General features: G+C 40.5%; 1 protein-coding gene and 1 long non-coding RNA gene across 2 annotated transcripts; one reads left to right on the forward strand and one right to left on the reverse strand.

The window, feature by feature from the left end:
- Window positions 1-1,342: 1,342 nt before the first annotated feature.
- LOC131976103 (uncharacterized) lies at window positions 1,343-5,803 on the forward strand. The gene is made up of 5 exons (XM_059339018.1): window positions 1,343-1,477; window positions 2,591-2,663; window positions 3,680-3,836; window positions 5,290-5,349; window positions 5,511-5,803. Exons 1-5 carry the CDS (start codon window positions 1,401-1,403, stop codon window positions 5,801-5,803), a joined length of 660 nt encoding a protein of 219 aa, XP_059195001.1. The 5' UTR covers window positions 1,343-1,400.
- A 5,251-nt stretch (window positions 5,804-11,054) lies between these two features.
- Window positions 11,055-18,854, reverse strand: LOC131976817 (uncharacterized). The gene is made up of 3 exons (XR_009394824.1): window positions 18,812-18,854; window positions 12,016-12,114; window positions 11,055-11,079 (listed from the first exon to the last, which is right to left on the reverse strand). It is a non-coding gene; the product is annotated as an uncharacterized LOC131976817 (long non-coding RNA).
- Window positions 18,855-20,793: the final 1,939 nt, after the last annotated feature.

Genomic DNA, 20,793 nt, shown 5'->3' on the forward strand with positions numbered 1-20,793 from the left:
ATATAATATATAAACATATCATATAAACAAATATAATATATAAACATATCATATAAACATATATAATATATAAACATATCATATAAACAAATATAATATATAAACATATCATATAAACATATATAATATATAAACATATCATATAAACAAATATAATCTATAAACATATATATCATATAAACAAATATATATAAACATATATATCATATAAACAAATATATATAAACATATATATCATATAAACAAATATATATAAACATATATATCATATAAACAAATATATATAAACATATATATCATATAAACAAATATATATAAACATATATATCATATAAACATATATAATCTATAAGCAGGTCCAGACACTGATGTGATGCTGTAGCTGCTGTTGGATGGAACTGTTTGGTTTTATTGGTTTTATTGGTTTTATTGGTTTTATTGGGACATTTTTGGACATTTTGAGTTTTGACATTTGAGAACATTCAAAGTATTTTTGACGTCATAGTTTCAGTGTGAACAACAATCAGCTACAGGTGAGACATGCTAACGGCAGTTAGCCACATTAGCTGCTAATTTAACATTAGCCTTCGCTTAAACTTGTGATTAATTAACGTTTCTCTTGTGTAAAGTTAGTTTTTTTAGCCTTCATGAAGAAGTTCTGACAACATTAGTGAAGTAACGAACTATAAACTGTAAACATGAAGCTAACAGGAGGCAGTGTTTTAAGCTAATGCTATACATGTGAGTTGCGGCGAATCCCCTTTAAAAACGGTGAAACTTTGATATTTCACCGTCAAACAGCCAAAATAAAAGACTTTATAGAAACAGGAACATCCCACCTGAGACTCTGAGGTCTTCTCTTAAGTTCGGCTCTGATTTGAACACAGATCAGCTCTAATATTCACTTTAAACCTTCTTATAGACAGTCTGGAGGCTGTAACCGGCCCGTGTTTCCACGCGTTGCGGCGAATCCCTTTTAAAGCAGTGAAACTTTAAAGTCAAACAGCCAAAATAAAACACTTTACAGGTAAATCCGCATCCCACCTGAGACTCTGAGGTCTGCTGTTAAACTCGGCTCTGATTTAAACATCAGAGAAGCTTCTGGTATTCACTTTAAAACCACTTTCAACGGTGTTTCTGCTGCCTGTCTGTCTGTCTGTCGGAGATCAGCTGGAGGGTTGTCTGGTAATCAGCCGCAGGTGAGCAGATCCACTAGATCCACCAGACCCACCAGATCTACCAGATCCACTAGATCCACCAGACCCACCAGATCTACCAGATCCACTAGATCCACCAGACCCACCAGACCCACTAGATCCACCTGATCCACTAGATCCACCAGACCCACTAGATCCACCAGATCCACCAGCTGCGTGTTTTTCCAGCCGTGTTTTCGTGAGATGATGAGGAAGATGGATTCATCAGCAGCAGGCTCCTTGTTCCTGAGAAGCACCTCCACTGTGTCCCTCAACCAGCGGTGAGACAGGCAGACAGACAGGCAGACAGAGAGACAGACGGGCAGACAGACAGGCAGACAGACAGACAGACAGGCAGGCAGACAGACAGGCAGGCAGACAGACAGACAGACAGGCAGACAGACAGGCAGGCAGACAGACAGACAGGCAGGCAGACAGACAGACAGACAGACAGGCAGACAGACAGACAGACAGACAGACAGGCAGACAGACAGGCAGACAGACAGACAGACAGACAGACAGACAGACAGACAGACAGGCAGACAGACAGGCAGGCAGGCAGGCAGACAGGCAGGCAGGCAGACAGGCAGGCAGGCAGACAGACAGACAGACAGGCAGACAGACAGACAGACAGGCAGACAGACAGACAGACAGACAGACAGACAGACAGACAGACAGGCAGGCAGACAGACAGGTCATCACATCTGGGAAAACAAGTTTTAATTCACATTTAATTCACTTCACATGAATTTTATTTTTAGTTTCTTTCTTTGTCATGAATCACCACAAAGAGGATCAAAACAACTAATGATGTCATCAGTTCATCCAGAAACACTAAATATACAATACTGTCTGTCTGTCTGTCTCTCTCTCTCTCCATCTGTCTGTCTGTCTGTCTGTCTGTCTGTCTGTCTCTCTCTCTCCATCTGTCTGTCTGTCTGTCTGTCTGTCTGTCTGTCTCTCTCTCCATCTGTCTGTCTGTCTGTCTCTCTCTCTCTCTCTCCATCTGTCTGTCTGTCTGTCTGTCTCTCTCTCTCTCCATCTGTCTGTCTGTCTGTCTGTCTGTCTGTCTCTCTCTCCATCTGTCTGTCTGTCTGTCTCTCTGTCTGTCTCTCTCTCTCTCTCCATCTGTCTGTCTGTCTGTCTGTCTGTCTCTCTCTCCATCTGTCTGTCTGTCTGTCTGTCTGTCTGTCTCTCTCTCTCTCCATCTGTCTGTCTGTCTGTCTGTCTGTCTGTCTCTCTCTCTCTCCATCTGTCTGTCTGTCTGTCTGTCTCTCTCTCTCTCCATCTGTCTGTCTGTCTGTCTGTCTGTCTGTCTTTCTCTCTCTCCATCTGTCTGTCTGTCTGTCTGTCTGTCTGTCTGTCTGTCTCTCTCTCCATCTGTCTGTCTGAAGCTTCTCTCAGGTGCTGGTGGACCAGCGGACCAGGTCCAGGAGGGGGCGTGGCTCCTCTGCGGTGCTTCTGCTGGTGAGTCACAGACGGACTCGCTAAACTCACCTGCTTCACCCTCTAAACTCACCTGGTCCACCTCCTAAACTCACCTGGTCCACCTCCTAAACTCACCTGGTCCACCTCCTAAACTCACCTGGCTCACCCTCTAAACTCACCTGGTTCACCTCCTAAACTCACCTGGTCCACCTCCTAAACTCACCTGGCTCACCCTCTAAACTCACCTGGTTCACCTCCTAAACTCACCTGGTCCACCTCCTAAACTCACCTGCTTCACCTCCTAAACTCACCTGCTTCACCCTCTAAACTCACCTGGTCCACCTCCTAAACTCACCTGCTTCACCTCCTAAACTCACCTGGTCCACCTCCTAAACTCACCTGGCTCACCCTCTAAACTCACCTGCTTCACCCTCTAAACTCACCTGGTCCACCTCCTAAACTCACCTGGTCCACCTCCTAAACTCACCTGGCTCACCCTCTAAACTCACCTGGCTCACCCTCTAAACTCACCTGGTTCACCTCCTAAACTCACCTGGTTCACTCGCTAAACTCATCTGGTTCACCTCCTAAACTCACCTGGTTCACCTCCTAAACTCACCTGGCTCACCCTCTAAACTCACCTGGTTCACCTCCTAAACTCACCTGGTTCACTCGCTAAACTCACCTGGTTCACCTCCTAAACTCACCTGCTTCACCCTCTAAACTCACCTGGTTCACCCTCTAAACTCGCCTGGTTCACCTCCTAAACTCACCTGGTTCACCCTCTAAACTCGCCTGGTTCACCTCCTAAACTCACCTGGTTCACCCTCTAAACTCACCTGGCTCACCCTCTAAACTCACCTGGTTCACCTCCTAAACTCACCTGGTTCACCTCCTAAACTCACCTGCTTCACCCTCTAAACTCACCTGGCTCACCCTCTAAACTCACCTGGTTCACCTCCTAAACTCACCTGGTTCACCTCCTAAACTCACCTGGTTCACCCTCTAAACTCACCTGGCTCACCCTCTAAACTCACCTGGTTCACCGATTTCAGACTCGTGACTCGTGTCAGTGTAAGACGAGGCGCAGCGTGTGGACTCGACTCGGCTGGCAGCAGGTGACTCGGCGCTTCTCCACCTACAGACTTCGAGGCTTCTGGAGCTTCAGGAACAAGTACAGATGGAGAACAGGCTTCATCTCCACCTACCGGGGTCAGTACCTGTAGTTACACCTGTCCCTGTAGTTACACCTGTACATTTACCTGTAGATAAACCTGTACCTGTAGTTACACCTGAACCTGTAGTTACACCTGAACATTTACCTGTAGTTATACCTGTACCTGTAGTTACACCTGTCCCTGTAGTTACACCTGTACCTGCAGTTACACCTGAACCTGTACCGGTAGTTACACCTGTACCTGTAGTTACACCTGAACCTGTACCTGTAGTTACACCTGTACCTGCAGTTACACCTGAACCGGTAGTTACACCTGAACCTGTAGTTACACCTGTACCTGTAGTTACACCTGAACCTGTACCTGTAGTTACACCTGAACCTGTACCTGTAGTTACACCTGTACCTGTAGTTACACCTGAACCTGTACCTGTAGTTACACCTGTACCTGTAGTTACACCTGAACCTGTACCTGTAGTTACACCTGTACATTTACCTGTAGTTATACCTGTACCTGTAGTTATACCTGTACATGTAGTTACACCTGTACATTTACCTGTAGTTATACCTGTACCTGTAGTTACACCTGTACATTTACCTGTAGTTATACCTGTACACGTAGTTACACCTGAAGCTGTACATGTAGTTACACCTGTACCTGTAGTTACACCTGAACCTGTACCTGTAGTTACACCTGTACATTTACCTGTAGTTATACCTGTACATGTAGTTACACCTGTACATTTACCTGTAGTTATACCTGTACATGTAGTTACACCTGTACATGTAGTTACACCTGTACATTTACCTGTAGTTATACCTGTACATGTAGTTACACCTGTACATGTAGTTACACCTGTACATTTACCTGTAGTTATACCTGTACATGTAGTTACACCTGTACATTTACCTGTAGTTATACCTGTACATGTAGTTACACCTGTACATTTACCTGTAGTTATACCTGTAAATGTAGTTACAACTGTACATTTACCTGTAGTTATACCTGTACATGTAGTTACACCTGTACATTTACCTGTAGTAATACCTGTACATGTAGTTACACCTGTACATTTACCTGTAGTTATACCTGTACCTGTAGTTACACCTGTACATTTACCTGTAGTTATACCTGTACATGTAGTTACACCCGAAGCTGTACATGTAGTTACACCTGTACCTGTAGTTACACCTGTACATGTAGTTACACCTGTACCTGTAGTTACACCTGTACATGTAGTTACACCTGTACCTGTAGTTACACCTGTACCTGTAGTTACACCTGTACATGTAGTTACACCTGAACCTGTAGTTACACCTGGACCTGAACCTGTAGTTACACCTGTACCTGTAGTTACACCTGTACATGTAGTTACACCTGTACATGTAGTTACACCTGTACCTGTAGTTACACCTGAAACTGTAGTTACACCTGGACCTGTACCTGTAGTTACACCTGTACCTGTAGTTACCTGTGTACTTCCTGTGCAGGGCGAGGTAACCTTCAGAGGCGATTTGTGAGGAAGAGAAACGTCAAGAAACTTCCTGCAGGTCAGTTAAACTACACACACCTGTCACTCTCACCTGTCACTCTCACCTGTCACTCTCACCTGTCACTCTCACCTGTCACTCACCTGGCAGACTCATTTGTCACACTCACCTGTCAGTGTCCAGGTGTTCCAGTAACTACCTGTTTGGTCTTTCTCCTGCAGGACGGACGCACCTGCGGAGGGGCGGGGCCACTGCCTCCAGGGGGCGTGGCCTGAGCAGAGCCCAGGTCCCGACCCGGAGCGAGCTGGACGCGGAGCTGGACGACTACATGTCCATGTCCCGCAGCCGCCTGGACGCCCAGCTGGACGACTACATGGCGAAGGCGGGACAGACGAGCCCGGCGGCGCCCTGGATCGAGGCGGCGGCGGCCTGGAGCGAGGCGGCGGCGCCCTGGAGCGAGGCGGCGGCGCCCTGGAGCGAGGCGGCGGCGGCGCCCGTCTTCCCTCCCGTCTGACGAGGTTCCAGCAGGTTTAGTTTGGCGGGAGGTCACTGATGGAGTCTGACTTTAGTTGAGGTCTCAGGTGAGTCCAGGTGTGTTGAAGCAGGTTCACCTGGATGTTTGTTTGTTTGTTTGTTCCTGAACCTGTTTGTGTTGAGCCGTGTGTACTTCACTGACCTCGCCGTGTGTGGGACGTCTGGATTGTGTTTACTGACTCTATTTTTTGATTAAAGGAAGTTTCCTGCTGACTGATGTTGTTCAGTGATGAAAGTATTTACTTTAATTTATTATAATGATCCGTTATCTGCGTTATATTTAAATAGTCATGGTAAATATTATTAGACATTGTTTTCTTTAGTTTCTTGTTCATTTTAATGTCTGGTTCAACTAAAGGTTCATTTGTTTGGACAAATATAATGATAACAACAATAATATCTGATAAGAGTTTAATTATAGAGCTGATATCTGACATTAACATGGTTTTATTCATCATTATTTTAGTTAGTATCAAGAAAAACATGTTAAATGTCTAGATATCAGCTGTTACTGTATTTTTTGGTCATTTTGTGTCTTTTTTAGTCATTTTTACATCTACAGTCATGGAAACATTCTTGATAATAACCAAAATCATGATGAATAATCCATGTTAAATGTCTCTATAATTAAACTCTCATCAGATATTTCTGTTGTTATTATTATGTTTTTCTAAACTAATGAACTTCAGTTGAACCAGACATTAAAATGAACCAGAACCTGAAGGAAACAAGGAGGGCTGATCATATTTTCCATGACTGTATATTTAGAATCAAAGCATCTGTTGTTGACTTTCTAGATTTCAAGTCAATAAAAGAGTGAAATGAGTTTGTGTTGTTGTGAAATGATTGACAGGTGAGCTGATGGTCCATCGAGTCACTAGAGGTTCATCAGTGACTCGATGTGTTCTACCAGAGGAAACACTCGGCACCAACAGGATCCATCACAAACTGGATCAGAGACTTTAATATTTCATATCATCAGTGAGAAGATTCAACGATCAGCAGACAGTTAATGAGTCGTCGTTCAACAGCAGAAAGGTTTTTATAATATCAAAATATAAAATATGATATAAAGAGTGTGATGGTGAGAGTGAGTTAGTGTCCAGCAGGAGGCAGCAGAGACTCGTCAATAAACATCAATAAACATCAATAACATCAATATAAAACACATGAAACAAAGTGAGGTTAACGTGTCAGTCAGGCGCTCTGAGGACAGGAAGTGATGTCAGCAGCTCAGAGGTCAGAGGTCACCGTTCTGTGAATTAAAAACAAAATTCTACTTTAGTTTTTCACAGGTTAACGTTTTTTCTTCCAGACTTGTTTTAAACGACTGAAACGTTTTCACATGAATGTTTGGTCGCTTTGAGACTCGACGGAAAACTCCAAGTCGTAAACAGGCAGGAAGCAGGAGGTCAAAGGTCAGAGTCCCAACGAGTCCCCGCAGGGAGGTTTTCTACACGTCTACAGGAAACAGTAAAACTGAACGGCTCAACGTTTATTATTATTATTTATTATTCATAAACACTCAGAGTTTCTGTTTCTGTTCAACTTGAAGACACAAAGTGAAGAAAGTTAATTTGAATTCATATTTAATATAATCTGAAGTTTTCTTCTTCAACATTTGTTTCATTATTTCACAAACTGAGACAAAGACTCAAATATACTGAAAAAAAAAAATATATATATAAATATATATATATATATATATATATATATATTCATATATATATATATATATATATGAATATATATATATATATATATAAATATAAATATATATATATATATATATATATATATATATATATATTTATATTTATATATATACATGAGTACATTTACCAGAGGATGGACCAAGTCATTGTTCTGCAAGTCACAAGTTCGTCTCAAGTCAAGACCGACAAGTCCAAGTCCTACAGTTTCGAATCCTTCAAGTCCTTTTAACGACAGTAATAATAAGTTATAATATTTACACGGATCATGTTTATCCAACAGTTTTTCAAATGAATATGTTGTTGTTTATAGAAATCCACATTAATATTTGATGGTTCAGTTTCTTTTCTTTAGTAATTTGACTTTCAGTTTCATGTGACTTTAAAAACAGACAAACAGCTGTTTGTTTATGCTGCTGCTGTTGTTGTTGTTGTTGTGGACTAATTAATATTCAGGTGTTTGTAATATTTGACATGCTGATCAGCTCTGTGATAATAAATCATTAACAAACAGATTCATTATTTCTGAGGTTTTTTTATTGTATTAAATGATATTTTATGTCTTTAATCTGATTGACATCAGGAGGATGAACCTGATTGGCTCTCACCTGTCTGCAGCTGGTCTTAGCTCCGCCCCCTGTCAGGTCCAGATCAGGTGGACAGCCAATCCCAGCAGGAGGGCGGGGCCTGAGCGGCAGGGCGCCGCCTGATTGGCCTGTTGGGACAGAAGAGTTCAGAGGCTTTTATTGTGTGATGAATGTCTCTGATGGACTTCCTGTCCCCGCGGGGCGTCTCTGAACAGAACAGAGACGCTTTATTTTGAAGAGTCGCCGTGACCAAACCGACCAATCAGACGACGATGACTCATGTTGAGGTCAAAGGTCACAGAGTTTAAATCACTGCTTTGTTCAAAGCCGTCTCTAATATTTCTAATATTTGACTGTTTGTCACTATATTCTCTGCAGCTCGCTTCTTTTTATTATTCTTCCATGTTTCTTCAGTCGACTCCCAGAGTGGCTCGGCCATGACAGGTCTGTTTGACTTTTCTAAGGGTTTCGACAAACAGTTTTTTTAATTATTGGGCAAAAACACCGCAAAAAATCTCTCCAATGTAACCCTATGGAGAGTCTAGAGTGATGACATCATCAGAAAAAGACAAAAATACACAAAATGACCAAAAAATGACACCAAATTGCCAAAAAATACACAAAATGATCAAAAAATGACACCAAATTGCCAAAAAATACACAAAATGACCAAAAAATGACACCAAGTTGCCAAAAAAGACACAAAATGACCAAAAAATACACAAAATGACCAAACCCTCCCAGAAAATGATCAGAAAATGACCCAAAAAGACACAAAAGGACATCTCTCAGATGTGCAGGAACCTAATTATTCGTCATAAACACAGCAAAAAATCCCCCTAATGTTCCCCTATGGAGAGGCTAGAGTGATGACATCATCTCTAGAGTGCAGAGGGAGAGAGAAACTGCGCTCGAGGCCTCAGATACCACTCTAGAGAAATAATTTATAGATAGAAACGTAGTAAAATGAGTCTTGTCCCTCTCATTGGTGTGGTAAAGCTGTCAGAGTTCTAGTTTGATCCACCAACACCACCCACAGCCCCATAGACCTCCATGGGAAAAAGAGGGAACATTTCTGGAGGAAAGCAGAGCTACCAGTTTCTTCTGATCGCTCTAAAAAACTATTTCTTCATTTTTCTTCACTAAACACACATGTAGACGTTGAGGAAGAACTGAGGATGCTCAAAGTGAAGAACTGAGGATGCTCAGAGTGAAGAACTGAGGATGCTCAGAGTGAAGAACTGAGGATGCTCAGAGTGAAGAACTGAGGATGCTCAAAGTGAAGAACTGAGGATGCTCAAAGTGAAGAACTGAGGATGCTCAGAGTGAAGAACTGAGGATGCTCAGAGTGAAGAACTGAGGATGCTCAGAGTGAAGAAGTGAGGATGCTCAGAGTGAAGTGGGATCACTGATAGGAGCTCCGGTTTGGACTAAAATACTTTCAGCTGTTTTTCTCTCTCAGTGGCATCAAATGTCACAGCAGCAGCTGATTTCAGTCGATCGCTCTGCTCTGATTGGCTGCTGCCACCTGGCCCTGGTTGCTAGGCTACCAGAGCCTGTAGAGCCGGTAGAGATAATAAACTGTAAAGTTCTCATCAGTTAATAATGTACGGATGAGAGATTTATTTAGAAATGTTCTAGTTTTGTGATGAATGTCTCTGATGGACTTCCTGTCCCCTCGGGCGTCTCTGAACAGAACAGAGACGCTTTATTTTGAAGAGACACCGTGACCAAACCGACCAATCAGACGACGATGACTCATGTTGAGGTCAAAGGTCACAGAGTTTAAATCACTGCTTTGTTCAAACCAACTGATCAGTCTCTAATATTCTCTAATATTATTGAATATTTTCTTGAATATTTTGTATAATATTCTTTCATATTATTTAATATTTTATAATATTATTGAATATTACTTATTTTTTATATGTATTTAAATATAGTTATATTTTCTTTTAAATTACACATTTATATATTTTATAGTATTCTCTAATAGTATTGAATATTTTAAAATATTTTCTAGTATTGAATATTTTATAATATTAGAGAATATTATTGAATGTTTTATATTATTTCATATTTTTATAATATTCTTTAATATTCTTTAATATTATTTAGTATTCTCTAAAAGTTTTAATCTTTATTTCAGCTCCTGTTTAATAAACGTTTACTTGAATGTATTTATTTTCATTCTGCAGTAAATATCAGAGTAAACAGAAATTATTTATATTTTATTCACATAAAAAAGCAGAACTTTATGGTTTACATTTACTAATAATATATAATCATAAAAGGACAATATTCATATATAATTGTAAAGTAAATATAAATTTTATTAAATGTATAAGGTAAAATATATAATATATGTTACATGAAACATGTATTTTAATTTATATTATTTATTAAAATATATTAATATTTATAATTTTTTATATTTCATATCAGAGATTTATATAGTTATATTTTATATTATATTATGTGTTTAAATATATTTATATTTTATTTTATTTTAAATAAGACATTTTTATTATTTAATACTTTACATATTTGGGTCATTTTCTTCCCATAAACATAAATATTCACAAAATGTGTGAATGTAGAAATGGCAAAACAACAAAACAACATTTGATGTTTTTAAAACATAGTAATTATATGTATAAGTCCACTAATTAAGTATTTAATATTGATCATTTTTTGTGGTTACATCATTTGACATCTTGCCAATCGTTATTGATCACTGAATCATTTATAATAAATAAACATGATAATGTTTTTACCTTCGAGCCGACATCAGCAGCAGCAGGAGGATACAGACCGGTCACTGCAACACACAACAATACACAACAATAAACAATAATACACAACAATACATTATACTACACACAGTACGCAATAACAACACATATTACTACACACAGTACTACTGACATCAGCAGCAGGAGGATACAGACCGGTCACTGCAACACACAATAATACACAACACAGTACTACACACAGTACACAACAACATGATGGCCGAACTTTTAACTTTTATTGTTCCAGGTTGATTTTGTCTTCCTTTGATCTAATCAACTGATACATATATTATATATATAATATTATATTATATATATATATAATATTATATAATTTATATATTTAATATATTATATATATAATATTATATTATATATATATAATATTATTTTATATATATATAATATTATATTATATATATATAATATTATATATATAATATTATATTATATATATAATATTATATATATATAATATAATATTAAATATATATAATATAATATTATATTATATTATACACAATCTCCTCCTGCAGTGATATTATCTCCTTTTTCACAGAAAAAATCAAGAACATCCGTAGTAGTATTACTGGTACTGGTACTGATACTGTAGTACTGGTACTGGTACTGGGACTGGTACTGATACTGTAGTACTGGTACTGATACTGATGCTGTAGTACTGGTACTGGTACTGGTACTGTTGTACTGGTACTGATACTGTAGTACTGGTACTGACCGTAGTAGTAGTACTGGTACTGATACTGATACTGTAGTACTGGTACTGGTACTGATACTGTTGTACTGGTACTATAGTACTGGTACTGACTGTAGTAGTAATACTGTAGTACTAGTACTGATACTGTAGTACTGGTACTGACCGCAGTAGTAGTACTGTAGTACTGATACTGATACTGTAGTACTGGTACTGACCGCAGTAGTAGTACTGTAGTACTGGTACTGACTGTAGTAGTACTACTGTAGTATTGGTACTGACCGCAGTAGTAGTATTGTAGTACTGGTACTGATACTGTAGTACTGGTACTGACCGTAGTAGTAGTACTGTAGTACTGGTACTGATACTGTAGTACTGGTACTCACCGAAGTAGTAGTCGAAGGTGGCGCTGTAGTCATAGTCTGGTGTTGGAGTTTCTGAGTAGTCCTCGTACACAGAGGTGGTCGACTCTTCTTCATGGCTTCCTAACAACAGAAATAAAGAAGAAGAAGAAGATCAGACCTGAGTAAAGGTGGATTTAAGTCTTAGCTAGGCTAACAATTTCCCTGTGCTGCCAGTCTCTATACAAAGCTAGGCTAACAGTTTCCCTCTGCTTCCAGTCTTTGTGCTAAGCTAAGCTAACAGTTTCCCTCTCCTTACAGTCTTTATGCTAAGCTAGGCTAACAGTTTCCCTCTGCTTCCAGTCTTAATGCTAAGCTAGGCTAACAGTTTCCCTTTGCTTCCAGTCTTTGAGCTAAGTTAGGCTAACAGTTTCCCTCTGCTTCCAGTCTTAATGCTAAGCTAAGCTAACAGTTTCCCTCTCCTTACAGTCTTTATGCTAAGCTAGGCTAACAGTTTTCCTCTGCTTCCAGTCTTTATGCTAAGCTAGGCTAACAGTCTTCCTCTGCTGCCAGTCTCTATGCTAAGCTAGGCTAACAGTTTCCCTCTGCTGCCAGTCTCTATGCTAAGCTAGGCTAATAGTTTCCCTCTGCTTCCAGTCTTTGTGCTAAGCTAGGCTAACAGTTCTCCTCTGCTTCCAGTCTTTATGCTAAGCTAGTCTAACAGTTTTCCTCTGCTTCCAGTCTTTGTGCTAAGCTAGGCTAACAGTTTTCCTCTGCTGCCAGTCTCTATGCTAAGCTAGGCTAACAGTTTAAATCTGCTGCCAGTCTCCATGCTAAGCTAGGCTAACAGTTTTCCTCTGCTTCCAGTCTTTATGCTAAGCTAGGCTAACAGTTGTACTTTGCATCCAGTCTTTGTGCTAAGCTAGGCTAACAGTTTCCCTCTGCTTCCAGTCTTTATTCTAAGCTAGGCTAACAGTTTCCCTCTGCTTCCAGTCTTTATACTAAGCTAAGCTAACAGTTTTCCTCTGCTTCCAGTCTTTATGCTAAGCTAGGCTAACAGTTTCCCACGGCTTCCAGTCTTTATTCTAAGCTAGGCTAACAGTTTCCCTCTGCTTCCAGTCTTTATACTAAGCTAAGCTAAGAGTTTCCCTCTGCTGCCAGTCTTTATGCTAAGCTAGGCTAACAGTTTCCCTCTGCTACCACACTTTGTGCTAAGCTAAGCTAACAGTTTCCGTCTGCTTCCAGTCTTTATGCTAAGCTAGGCTAACAGTTTTCCTCTGCTTCCAGTCTTTATGCTAAGTTAGGCTAACAGTTGTACTTTGCTTCCAGTCTTTGTGCTAAGCTAGGCTAACAGTTTTCCTCTGCTTCCAGTCTTTATGCTAAGCAAAGCTAACAGTTTTCCTCTGTTTCCAGTCTTTGTGCTAAGCTAGGCTAACAGTTTTCCTCTGCTTCCAGTCTTTATGCTAAGCTAAGCTAACAGTTTTCCTCTGCTTCCAGTCTTTATGCTAAGCTAGGCTAACAGTTTTCCTCTGCTTCCAGTCATTATGCTAAGCTAGGCTAACAGTTTTCCTCTGCTTCCAGTCTTTATGCTAAGCTAGGCTAACAGTTGTACTTTGCATCCAGTCTTTGTGCTAAGCTAGGCTAACAGTTTTCCTCTGCTTCCAGTCTTTATGCTAAGCTAGGCTAACAGTTGTACTTTGCATCCAGTCTTTGTGCTAAGCTAGGCTAACAGTTTCCCTCTGCTTCCAGTCTTTATGCTAAGCAAAGATAACAGTTTTCCTCTGCTTCCAGTCTTTATGCTAAGTTAGGCTAACAGTTGTACTTTGCTTCCATTCTTTGTGCTAAGCTAGGCTAACAGTTTTTCTCTGCTTCCAGTCTTTATGCTAAGCTAGGCTAACAGTTGTACTTTGCATCCAGTCTTTGTGCTAAGCTAGGCTAACAGTTTCCCTCTGCTTCCAGTCTTTATTCTAAGCTAGGCTAACAGTTTCCCTCTGCTTCCAGTCTTTATACTAAGCTAAGCTAACAGTTTCCCTCTGCTGCCAGTTTTTATGCTAAGATAGGCTAACAGTTGTACTTTGCATCCAGTCTTTGTGCTAAGCTAGGCTAACAGTTTCCCTCTGTTTCCAGTCTTTATTCTAAGCTAGGCTAACAGTTTCCCTCTGCTTCCAGTCTTTATACTAAGCTAAGCTAACAGTTTCCCTCTGCTGCCAGTTTTTATGCTAAGCTAGGCTAACAGTTTCCCTCTGCTTCCAGTTTTTATGCTAAGCTAAGCTAACAGTTTTCCTCTGCTTCCAGTCTTTATGCTAAGCTAGGCTAACAGGTGTACTTTGCTTCCAGTCTTTGTGCTAAGCTAGGCTAACAGTTTTCCTCTGCTTCCAGTCTTTATGCTAAGCTAAGCTAACAGTTTTCCTCTGCTTCCAGTCTTTATACTAAGCTAAGCTAACAGTTTCCCTCTGCTGCCAGTTTTTATGCTAAGATAGGCTAACAGTTGTACTTTGCATCCAGTCTTTGTGCTAAGCTAGGCTAACAGTTTCCCTCTGTTTCCAGTCTTTATTCTAAGCTAGGCTAACAGTTTCCCTCTGCTTCCAGTCTTTATACTAAGCTAAGCTAACAGTTTCCCTCTGCTGCCAGTTTTTATGCTAAGCTAGGCTAACAGTTTCCCTCTGCTTCCAGTTTTTATGCTAAGCTAAGCTAACAGTTTTCCTCTGCTTCCAGTCTTTATGCTAAGCTAGGCTAACAGGTGTACTTTGCTTCCAGTCTTTGTGCTAAGCTAGGCTAACAGTTTTCCTCTGCTTCCAGTCTTTATGCTAAGCTAAGCTAACAGTTTTCCTCTGCTTCCAGTCTTTATGCTAAGCTAGGCTAACAGTTTTCCTCTGCTTCCAGTCTTTATGCTAAGCTAGGCTAACAGTTTTCCTCTGCTTCCAGTCTTTATGCTAAGCAAAGCTAACAGTTTTCCTCTGTTTCCAGTCTTTGTGCTAAGCTAGGCTAACAGTTTTCCTCTGCTTCCAGTCTTTATGCTAAGCTAAGCTAACAGTTTTCCTCTGCTTCCAGTCTTTATGCTAAGCTAGGCTAACAGTTTTCCTCTGCTTCCAGTCATTATGCTAAGCTAGGCTAACAGTTTTCCTCTGCTTCCAGTCTTTATGCTAAGCTAGGCTAACAGTTGTACTTTGCATCCAGTCTTTGTGCTAAGCTAGGCTAACAGTTTCCCTCTGCTTCCAGTCTTTATGCTAAGCAAAGATAACAGTTTTCCTCTGCTTCCAGTCTTTATGCTAAGTTAGGCTAACAGTTGTACTTTGCTTCCATTCTTTGTGCTAAGCTAGGCTAACAGTTTTTCTCTGCTTCCAGTCTTTATGCTAAGCTAGGCTAACAGTTGTACTTTGCATCCAGTCTTTGTGCTAAGCTAGGCTAACAGTTTCCCTCTGCTTCCAGTCTTTATTCTAAGCTAGGCTAACAGTTTCCCTCTGCTTCCAGTCTTTATACTAAGCTAAGCTAACAGTTTCCCTCTGCTGCCAGTTTTTATGCTAAGATAGGCTAACAGTTGTACTTTGCATCCAGTCTTTGTGCTAAGCTAGGCTAACAGTTTCCCTCTGCTTCCAGTCTTTATTCTAAGCTAGGCTAACAGTTTCCCTCTGCTTCTAGTCTTTATACTAAGCTAAGCTAACAGTTTCCCTCTGCTGCCAGTTTTTATGCTAAGCTAGGCTAACAGTTTCCCTCTGCTTCCAGTTTTTATGCTAAGCTAAGCTAACAGTTTTCCTCTGCTTCCAGTCTTTATGCTAAGCTAGGCTAACAGGTGTACTTTGCTTCCAGTCTTTGTGCTAAGCTAGGCTAACAGTTTTCCTCTGCTTCCAGTCTTTATGCTAAGCTAAGCTAACAGTTTTCCTCTGCTTCCAGTCTTTATGCTAAGCTAGGCTAACAGTTTTCCTCTGCTTCCAGTCTTTATGCTAAGCTAGGCTAACAGTTTTCCTCTGCTTCCAGTCTTTATGCTAAGCTAAGCTAACAGTTTTCCTCTGCTTCCAGTCTTTATGTTAAGCTAGGCTAACAGTTGTACTTTGCTTCCAGTCTTTGTGCTAAGCTAGGCTAACAGTTTTCCTCTGCTTCCAGTCTTTGTGCTAAGGTAGGCTAACAGTTTTCCTCTGCTTCCAGTCTTTGTGCTAAGCTAGGCTAACAGTTTTCCTCTGCTTCCAGTCTTTATGCTAAGCTAGGCTAACAGTTGTACTTTGCATCCAGTCTTTGTGCTAAGCTAGGCTAACAGTTTTCCTCTGCTTCCAGTCTTTGTGCTAAGCTAGGCTAACAGTTTTCCTCTGCTTCCAGTCTTTATGCTAAGCTAGGCTAACAGTTGTACTTTGCATCCAGTCTTTGTGCTAAGCTAGGCTAAACAAAACATTTTGTTTCTGTCTTCTTCTTTTTGTGGAAACAAGACAGAAATTTGAGATGTTTTTAAATAACATTTTAATGTTATGGTGCAAACACACACACACACACACAGACACAGACACACACACACACACACAGACACACACACACACACACTCTCTCTGCTTGTCCTGATGTGTTTCTTCTCTTCGTGTCTGAACTGATTCCTTTCAGAGTTTTAGAGGTTTTCTGTTTCTCAGCAGAAACACGCTGCAACAACCTGAGAGACAGAATGAAACCTGAGACTGACTTCCTGTCTGGCTCTCAGAGGGTTCAAGATATTTCACAATAACGGTGAAAGATGATCAGAGATAAGACACAAACACCTGGACGAGTCCTGGACGAGTCGGGACTCGCCTGCAGCCTGAACTCAGGGATCCCAGAACACACTTTAAACTGTTCACTTCTGCTGAGACAGACAGCCTGATGCTAAGCTAACGTTAGTGGTGCTGACAGCTGCAGCGGTTAATAAAGACGTGAACTGTTGTCTGTCCTCAGACTGAGACAGACAGACAGGCAGGCAGACAGACAGACAGACAGACAGACAGACAGGCAGGCAGACAGACAGACAGACAGAGAGACAGACAGGCAGACAGACAGACAGACAGACAGGCAGGCAGGCAGACAGACAGGCAGACAGGCAGGCAGGCAGGCAGACAGACAGACAGACAGACAGACAGACAGGCAGACAGACAGACTTGGTTCATGTTTCCTGTCTGAGCTCATCCAGCCGATAAAGTTTCATGATTCAACTCAGAAAGAATTCTGGAGACGAACAAAGAAAACCTTCATCAACTCTAGATTAATTTCAGACTGATGCTAAGCTAGGCTAACAGTTTACTTCTGCGACCAGTAACTATGCTAAGCTAGGCTAACAGTTTACTTCTGCGACCAGTAACTATGCTAAGCTAGGCCAACAGTTTCCTTCTGCGACCAGTAACTATGCTAAGCTAGGCTAACAGTTTCCCCTTGCTTTCAGTCTTTGTGCTAAGCTGAGCTAATAGTTTCCCTCTGCTCCCAGTCTTTGTGCTAAGCTAACATTTTCCCTCTGCTTCCAGTCTTTGTGCTAAGCTAAGCTAACATTTTCCCTCTGCTTCCAGTCTTTGTGCTAAGCTAAGCTAACATTTTTTTACTCTGCTTCCAGTCTTTGTGCTAAGCTAGGCTAACATTTTCCCTCTGCTTCCAGTCTCTATGCTAAGCTAGGCTAACAGTCCCCCCCTGCTTCCAGTCTTTATGCTAAGCTAAGCTAACATTTTCCCTCTGCTTCCAGTCTTTGTGCTAAGCTAGGATAACAGTTTCCCTCTGCTGCCAGTCTTTGTGCTAAGCTAACCGTTAGCTGACAGTTTCCCTCTGCATCCGGTCTTTGTGCTAAGCTAGGCTAACAGTTTCCCTCTGTTCCCAGTCATTGTGCTAAGCTAGGCTAACAGCTAGTAGTCAGTCTGTTTAGATTATGGAATAATCTAATGGCATTAAATCACATATTTGTGTCAAAAAAACAAATATAATATTTGTTTTCACAGTTAAAAGTGTAAATATGAATCATAAATAAAATAAACCAATTGTTGCTGTCGGTAAATAATTTTCATTCTAAAGACAAACTGATGATTTTATCTTCAGTTTGAATTATTTACAGAAAGTTTTTCTTTGTTCCTCATTTTGTTTCGTTTCTGTTTTCAGAGTAAAATCACTTCAGTTTTTATATTAAAATACAACTCATGAAGTCAGAAAATAAAATAAATAACTCTAACCATCAAACGGAGCCTCGGATCACAGATTAATAGAAACATTTTAATAAAAACGTTGAATGACTCTGCAGACAGAAACATGTTTTGAGGTTTTGTGATTTTTTTCTCCCGTGAAGAAAATAATTTCTGTTTATTTGACATAAACTCAGTAAAGTGACTCTCCTGATTCACATCTTAAATTTTAATTAATTAATGTTTTCTCTTCAAACAGTTAAAAACACCAAACTGAAACTCCTTCATTCATAAAAACACCAACAACTGATTTTAAGACTTCTGACAGCATTTTCTGATTTATGAAATGATAAAAAATAAACAACTTTCATATAAAATAATAACTTTGTGTTCCGATTGAAATATTTGCTAATGATACATATTTAATGACTCATTTGCATATTTAAACATCTCAGAGTCCTTGTCCTGTTTATAGTAAACAAGGTTTACACAGAATAAAAATAAATAACAATAAAACAGAAAAGTAGACAATAAAACCATAAAATACAATAAGATGAAATAAAAATAGAATAAAATAAAGTTAAATAATAAAATGTTCAGAAGACTTGTGATACAAGAACTTGAACACGTGTTAAGTTGAATAAAGTGCAGAAGTTTCACGCTGATTTCTGAGAGTTAAAAGTTATTCACATTAAAAACTGTGCAGAGGTCAAAGGTCGCGGGTCACTCACCGCCACAGAACGACATCATCACCATCAGAGAGAGACACAGAGACAGCAGCACGTCCATGCTGGAGACAGACACACACACAGAGACAGACTGAGACACACAGAGACAGACAGTCAGACAGACAGTCAGAGGGGGGGAGTGTCTCTATCTGCTGCTACATTAACCCTTTAGCTGCACCTGCAGCCTGTCAGACTCAACTGAGGGCAGAAACAATCAGTGTCAGGTTTCATAACAGATTTAAATATTATTAAATATTATTATATTATTATATATTATTAAAATATTATTATATATTATTAAATATTATAGTGACTCTACTGCAGGAGAAACTGAGACTGAAATCAGTTCAGACACGAAGAGAAGAAACAGATCAGGACAAGCAGAGAGAGTGTGTGTGTCTGTGTCTGTGTGTGTGTGTGTGTGTGTGTGTGTGTGTCTGTGTGTGTGTGTCTGTGTGTGTGTGTCTGTGTGTGTGTGTGTCTGTGTGTGTGTGTGTGTCTGTCTGTGTGTGTGTGTCTGTGTGTGTGTGTCTGTGTGTGTGTCTGTGTCTGTGTGTGTGTGTCTGTGTGTCTGTGTGTGTGTCTGTCTGTGTGTGTGTGTCTGTCTGTGTGTGTGTGTGTCTGTGTGTGTGTGTCTGTCTGTGTGTGTGTGTCTGTGTCTGTGTCTGTGTGTGTGTGTGTGTGTGTGTGTGTCTGTGTCTGTGTGTGTGTGTGTGTGTGTGTGTGTCTGTGTGTGTGTCTGTGTCTGTGTGTGTGTGTGTATTAATATTAATGTATGGAGTGTATTATATAAATTATTTTTATTTTACGGCTGTAGACTGAAGTGTTTGAGGCGTCGCCGTGGTTACCAGGCTGGACGTCTGATTGGCCGTCTGCCCGACAGTAAAACCTGCTGACAGACGTGGGAACGAGCCGCGACCTCTGACCCCTGAGACACTCACTGCATCTGGAACAGGGTCCTGTTTCACAACCTGAGGCCTGAGGACCCCCAGGGCCCAACATGAGGCCTGAGGACCCCCAGGGGCCCAACATGAGGCCTGAGGACCCCCAGGGGCCCAACATGAGGCCTGAGGACCCCCAGGGGCCCCAACATGAGGCCTGAGGACCCCCAGGGGCCAAACATGAGGCCTGAGGACCCCCAGGGGCCCCAACATGAGGCCTGAGGACCCCCAGGGGCCAAACATGAGGCCTGAGGACCCCCAGGGGCCCAACCTGAGGCCTGAGGACCCCCAGGGGCCCCAACATGAGGCCTGAGGACCCCCAGGGGCCCAACATGAGGCCTGAGGACCCCCAGGGGCCCAACATGAGGCCTGAGGACCCCCAGGGGCCCAACATGAGGCCTGAGGACCCCCAGGGGCCCAACATGAGGCCTGATGTTCCCCTCAAACTTCCTTCAATTAAACAGTAATAAAACAGAGGTTCTCCTCATTGGCACCAAATCCACTCTATCCAGAACCGACAGCTTTTCCCTCAATACTAGAACCCAATCACAAGTCAGAACACATCTGTTTAGAACGGCCTGCTCCCTCTGATCACATCTGTCCAATATATTATGTTATATTTGTCTTTCATTCGGTGTATTTCATTGTTGTTTCTGTTTCTATCTTTTTTGTAGAGTGTCCTTGAGTGCCAAGAAAGGCACCTTCCAAATAAAATGTATTATTATTAATATTACAAAGAATAAAATGCTTGAAATAAATAATTAATTAAAATGATGTTTATTCTCTATCTATCTATAACTATATCTATATCTATAACTATATCTATATAGATATAGATATAGATATATATATACATAAAGAAATGTAAAAAAAATCATAAAAATAAATAATAGGAAAGAATTTTTAAATAAATTAATAATAAAATGACGTATACATTAAGATTTAAATATTGGGTAAATATTAAAGTAACAAAAGTTTTACTTGTTTACTCTAGGCTAAATAATAATAATAATAGTGATAATAACAATACGAATAATAATAATA

Source organism: Centropristis striata, chromosome 8 (genome assembly GCF_030273125.1).
Source record: "Centropristis striata isolate RG_2023a ecotype Rhode Island chromosome 8, C.striata_1.0, whole genome shotgun sequence".
NCBI lineage: Eukaryota > Metazoa > Chordata > Actinopteri > Perciformes > Serranidae > Centropristis > Centropristis striata.